The following is a 6,000-nucleotide window of genomic DNA, read 5'->3' on the forward strand; positions in this document are numbered from 1 at the left end:
ACAATCAAAGTCAAAATGTTACTAGTTTATTTTATCCAAATCAATTATTATTTCTCCAATACAAATCTTACCTCTTCCCACAAATAGCTTTTCTTAACTTATACTGCCCTCTAAATGTGCAAATTTTCTCTCTCCACTAGCCTTGATACTCCCACTTACATCTGCATGCTATCATGCAAATGATCATGCAGCAACCCTCCACCAATAGGAATGTGACACAACTCCTGTTGTCACCAGCACCCACTCTTCTATGCAGGCCGAAATCACTTCTTGGTTGGCACTTTTACTGTTTGGACATGTTTTCACTTGTGTTTTCAGGCAGATTTTTTTTCACTTACCTGCTCAAATTTCCTGGATTTTTTGGCCACATGTTTTGCAAACTAATCTTTCACATTTTGACAGTTTGAGAATTTTTTTTTGAGATAAAAATTCTCTTTTTTCTCACTCAACTTCACTCATGAATTAGCAATTCCATGTGGCATCTACCACAGCATCTGTAACTACTACAGCTGATTTGTTTGCCACTTCAATGGTTTTTGAGCAAGCTTTATCTACTCAGGAAGTCTTCTGAGTCCCCTGCTGGTTGTTCTTTTTTTACAATGTGATGGTTTGTCTGCACATGACGATGATGATTTGAACAGCTTATTTCCTTCTCCTGCCTAAGCTTCACAGTTGTATTTCAAGGAAGGTGCCCATAACCTCTTTCCCCATTTGTAGCCTTAATCAATCAGGTATGTTATGTTTTATCCTTATCTCCTGTTTCCTCTTATTGTACTCCTGCCCTTCTCAGTGACGAGCCATTGAGTCAATATTTAATGTTTCCTAACCTCTCTGGATATTAGGGTTGGAACCAGTTGCATTCTGAACGACCATGCTCAGACATGTCTTTGTTCTGGATTTTTCTACTTAGACTCACAGCATTTGGAGTCGCTTGTTACTTTGTGGGGATTGAATCCCAATACTTCTGTTTCCTTTTCCCAGCCCCAGTTTTACTGTATTGGTTGCTTGTTTTGGTTCCTGTGTATTGCTTTCCTCCTTCCAGTCCCTTGATGGTTCAGGTCTCTTGTATTCCTGAGGCTTGGCATCTGTTCTTGGGGTGTCATTTTCGGGACAAATGATGGTTTTGGTGAATGCTTTATGGTTTTGGGTCCTGTGGGGGATCAGGCTCCTCAGCTTTGCCCAGATATGGAGATCCTTTGCCACTGACCTTTGGGTTCTGAAGGTGGTCTCATAGGTTCTGGCTTCCTTTTTGTTTCTCTTCCTCCTTGTCCCCTCATCACATTTCCTTTCCTCTTCCTCGGGATGTTGTTTTTTGTCAGCATTTTTAGGAGGAGGTTTCGGACTTACTTCACAAGAGTGCTATCACATGGCGAGATCCCTCTCATTCGGTAGTTTATTCCCATCTGTTTGTCATCCTCAAAAAGATAGGGGACTGTTGTCCTGTCATTGATATGTTGGCTCTGCACTGTTCATAATTTTTCCATATTCACTATGGAGTCGTATTTAGCTCTTCTTTGGGTTTTCACTTCTTGTTTGTGGATGATGAAGGTTGATTTGTCTGATACGTACCTACACATTCCCATCTCCCCTGCATCCAGTCATTATCTTCGTTTTGCCCATCAGGGGTATGTGTTTCAGTTCCTGACTCTTGAGTTTGGACTCGCCTGACTCAAGGTTTTTTGCTTGGTGGTCCAGGCATTTGTCCATCTTCTTCATTCCCAGAGCCTTCATTTCCACCATTACATGGATGACTGGCTTCTTCTCGCAGTTTCCTCGCAGACTGACTCTGCCCTTCATATTCAGCATCTCATTTGAGAAGCTGTTCAGGTTGGTTGTTTGGTGAAGATGGAGAAGTATTTTTCTCTCTCCCATGCAATACCTAGTTATTTTTGGGGTGTTGTTCCTTTCTTTACTCCCCTTCAGTTGTGGATCTTCTAGTTCCCATCCTCTCTTCCTTCTGCCACTGCACAAGAAGTTCTCTCTCTCTTTGGGATGTGGGCTTCTCTGAAAGTCCTCATCCCTCTTAGTTGTGCCCACTTGGTCACCTTCAGGGTTTTGTTGGGCCAGTGGAGCCTTGTTCCAGATCCCTTCGTTGCCCCTCTTGTTCTTCCTCCTTCCTTACAGACTGACTTTGCCTGATAGTCAAATCAAGACAACACCACTATAGATGTTCCTCTTCCTTCTCCTTGACCAGGACATTACCTCTTTACAGATGCTTCTCATTCTGGTTGGGGTGCCTGTCTGGATGCTTGGGGTGTTTCAGGGTGGTGGACTCTTTTTGAGTCCTCTTTTCATATCAATCTCTTGGAGATCCTTGGTGTTCATTGGGTTTTGTGTCACTTCTTTCCTGTTCTTCAGGGCTGGTCAGTGATGGTACATTCCAACAACTCGACTCTGGTCTCGTACATCTCCAGGCATGGGGGCACTCAGTCAAGAGCCATCTGTTTTTGGACACTGAACCTCCTGTATTGGGCACACAACTATCAAATTTTGTTTATTGGCTAGTCACATTCCAGGTGCCCTGAATCTCATTGTGAATCACTTATCATGTCCTGACAAGATTCTCCCTACAGAGTGATTGGTGGGCCCACAGGTATTTCAAGAGCTCTGTGCCCATTAGGGTGTTTCAGATCTGGATGACTTTGCCTCTCATCTCAATTCACAGCTCTCCCAGTTTTGGTCTTTTGTTCCACTGTTTTTGGCTAAAGCAGTGGATGTTCTCAGTCAAGATTGGATGGGTCTATACCTGTATGTCTACCCTGCCATTCATCAAATTCCCTGAACCTATCTAGACAACTTTGTGCCAGATTCTTTTGGTGGGTCCGATTTGGTTGGCTCAGCTGTGGTTTCCACTTCTGTGCAGAATACTGGTGTTCTCACCTCATCCACTCCCTCTTCCCCCACCCTTCAGTATCAGCCCCAGTCCGGCGTGTCATCCATCTGTTTCTATTCTCCATCTTAGTGAGTCACTTTTGCCTAGTACTTTTATGCAATATGTCCATGTCTTCTGTTCTCCTGTCCTGTCCTTTTTGTTTCATTCTTTCTACATCACCCGTTCTCCTTGACCTGCCTCTCTCCTGGATTAGAACCTCAGTGTTCTCCTTACCATTCCACCATTGGAACCTTTGTCGACCTGTTTATTATTTCACTTCTCCTTGAAGTCTCTTTTCCTTATCCTGTTCATGTGGAAACATTGTTGATTGGATGTATTTGCTATTGATGTCCACTGCACCTTATTTCATAGTTCTTATGGGGTATTTTTCCCTGATTGCTTTTTTTCCCCAAACTTTGGCTGCTTGGGAAGGTAATTCTGCCTTCACACCCTTCTTTCCATTTCACACCTTTGTGACTATATTGCCCTTGATTGCCTCCTCTGCCTGGTGAGGGTTCTCCATTGTTATATGTCAAGCACTTATTCCTTCTGTGGTTCCCACTCCTGTTTGCTTATTCATTGGACTCCTTGTCAGTCCCATGATCTATTTCTGATTCCCAATCCCATGACCTTTTTCTGATAATCCTTACAGGTTGGATTCATCTGGCCTATTCTTACCTTTTTTCCAGATGTTGTTTGTCTTTTCTGTGTATCTTGCATCTGTCACACTACCATGTCCTCCAGTTGGAGGACATCATTTGTGCTGGTATGTAGACCACTCCCCATACATTTACTGCTCATTATCTTCATCACCTTGCCATTACTTGTTCTATGGATTTTCATCTTCTTCCCATCACAATTTTGCACTCCATGATCTCTCTTTAAGTGGGTAAGTACTCCTTTTTTTCTCTGCAGAGACCTTTATCACATATTTTGGTCCTGCTCCATGTTGCCTGACCAGGTGTACAATGGAAATGCACCCACACTTTTTCTGTCCATCTTCCTACTGTCCCTGGGATGTCAGTTCATGGCAGATATGATAATGGATGTGTTGGATGTACAAAGGCTCATCTTCCATACCAATTCCTAGATCAAATGTGAAAGGTAGAGGACCCTCTTCCAACTCTGGGCCAAACTTCCTTTAACAGTTCATCTAGTGTTGGTTGAAGTTAATCTCCAACTTATGTTCTGATGAACCCTGGCCACTCTACACCTGGGATCACTTAATTTCATACCTGTGTGGCCAGGTACCCTCCTCTTACTGTAGACTGGACAATACATTCCCAATGTTACCTGGTGATGGACTGAAGATGCACCCCCTCTTTGCTGTCCATCGTCTTACCATCCCCTGAATGTTGGTTCCCGGCAGATATGGTAATGGTTGCGGTGGATGTGCACACATGCTGTTGTGATCTTTGGTATAAAGGCTCATCTTCCCTACAAGTTAACATTTTCCTAAACTAAAAATGTATTTCCGATAAATACTTACCTCCCCACTTCCAATGTGGGTTGTGTATGTACTGCCCAATCTCAAAGTGATTTTGGGCTGAACAGAAGAGAGGGTGCTAGTGTTGCATTTCTATTGGTGGAGGGTTACTGCATGATAGCATGCAGATGTCTAATGTGAATACACTTGAGGGTAGGTGGAAGTATCAAGACTAGTGGCAAGTGAAAATTTGTGCATATGGAGGTCAATATAAGTCGAGAACAGCTATTTTTGAGTAGAGGTAAGTATTTATTCGAAATACATTTTTAGTTTAAGAAAATGTTAACATTAGGTCTTTCATCTATGTATTTAAGGTAGTTAAATTTAAAAATTATCATCATTAATTTTGTAATGTATTTCATTCAGTATAAATTGAATAAAGTTTTTCATTTTTTTTCTCATTCTAGGTGGAAGACATTGATCTTGACGAAGTGCACTGTATTCTGGCTAATCTTATATATGAGGTTTATTACTGAATTTTAATGACATCATACATAATCATTCTTAATGTGTAAAAAATTATAAGTTTTTAGTTATATTTATACTTGTTTTTATTTACATAAAATACCTTTCTTAAACATACAAAATGTTAAAACCAAATAAGCTTGTGCATGTTTTTTTTAATGTAGTAATTTATGACTTTTTTTAACTATTTGTGATTGCTTCTGCAAATGTAGATTTAAAAAGGGCTTTATTCATTAATGAGAAACCATTTAATAAGTTGTTTTTTGGAATATTTATTAGTATTTTAGGGTTGAAGTACTTTAGTGTCTATGTCATGCTGTACTGAGTGAGAACCTTTTTTAAATCATTATTTGATAAATGTGTGTGTGTGTCCACTTATAACTGGTAAACTGCTGAAATAACTGTCATCAAACTTGGCATTAACTTAGGGAGTGACATAGGAGATTATTGTTGGCTATGGCCCCCATGGGGAGCCCTGTGTTTACTGTGCATTGAATGGGTACATCAATTAGTATATATATATATATATATATTTCTCAAAACTGATTTATGTTTGTAGTTTATTTTATAATCTGCTACAGACTTTTAAATTCATTTTACCAATTTCTCAACTACAGGACTAGTATATTCCCATGATTATAAAAGACTCATATGAATATATTTAGTGCCAGCTTGTTAAATTGCCTACAACTTTGATTTTTCTTTTGTTACTCAGTTTCATTGTTTAGTTTGACAAGAAACACAGAAAAAATTCCTAAATTTTATTAAATATAATTCTATATTGTTTTTATAGATGGAACTAAAGGTTTATATTTGTTACTTCTTTTTTTCATGTTGTTACTAGAATTTGTTTTCATCCCAATTAATAAACATTTAATTACTACATATTTTTTTATGCATAGTTTCATCATCATTCAAGTGTAGCTTTTCATGTAAATGTGTCTGTCAAACCATAGAATATTCTTACAGAAACTTTTTGTCTCTTTACTTTTCAGGGTAAGATTAAAGGTTACATGTCTCATCAGCATCAGAAGTTGGTTGTGAGTAAACAAAATGCTTTTCCTCCCCTGTCGTCGATCAGCTAAAAATATAGCTAGTTGAATGTTAGATTTGTATATCTAGCTTAAAATGTATCGTGCTTCTTTTTACTAAATAAATAAAAATACTTTTTACAGTA

The 6,000-nt window shown here is 39.3% G+C and overlaps 1 protein-coding gene across 1 annotated transcript in view; it reads left to right on the forward strand.

Annotated features, from left to right (window-relative positions):
* The window catches only part of LOC106462421 (PCI domain-containing protein 2-like), a 43,240-nt gene extending 37,240 nt beyond the window's left edge, over nt 1-6,000 (forward strand). Inside the window, exons 14-15 of the mRNA XM_022389691.1 lie at nt 4,766-4,822; nt 5,819-6,000. Of these exons, the coding sequence (XP_022245399.1) occupies nt 4,766-4,822; nt 5,819-5,908 (147 nt within the window). The 3' untranslated portion in view covers nt 5,909-6,000. The remainder of the gene's footprint in view (nt 1-4,765; nt 4,823-5,818) is intronic.

This window comes from Limulus polyphemus, unplaced genomic scaffold, assembly GCF_000517525.1.
Source record: "Limulus polyphemus unplaced genomic scaffold, Limulus_polyphemus-2.1.2 Scaffold1162, whole genome shotgun sequence".
NCBI classification, from domain to species: Eukaryota; Metazoa; Arthropoda; class Merostomata; order Xiphosura; family Limulidae; genus Limulus; species Limulus polyphemus.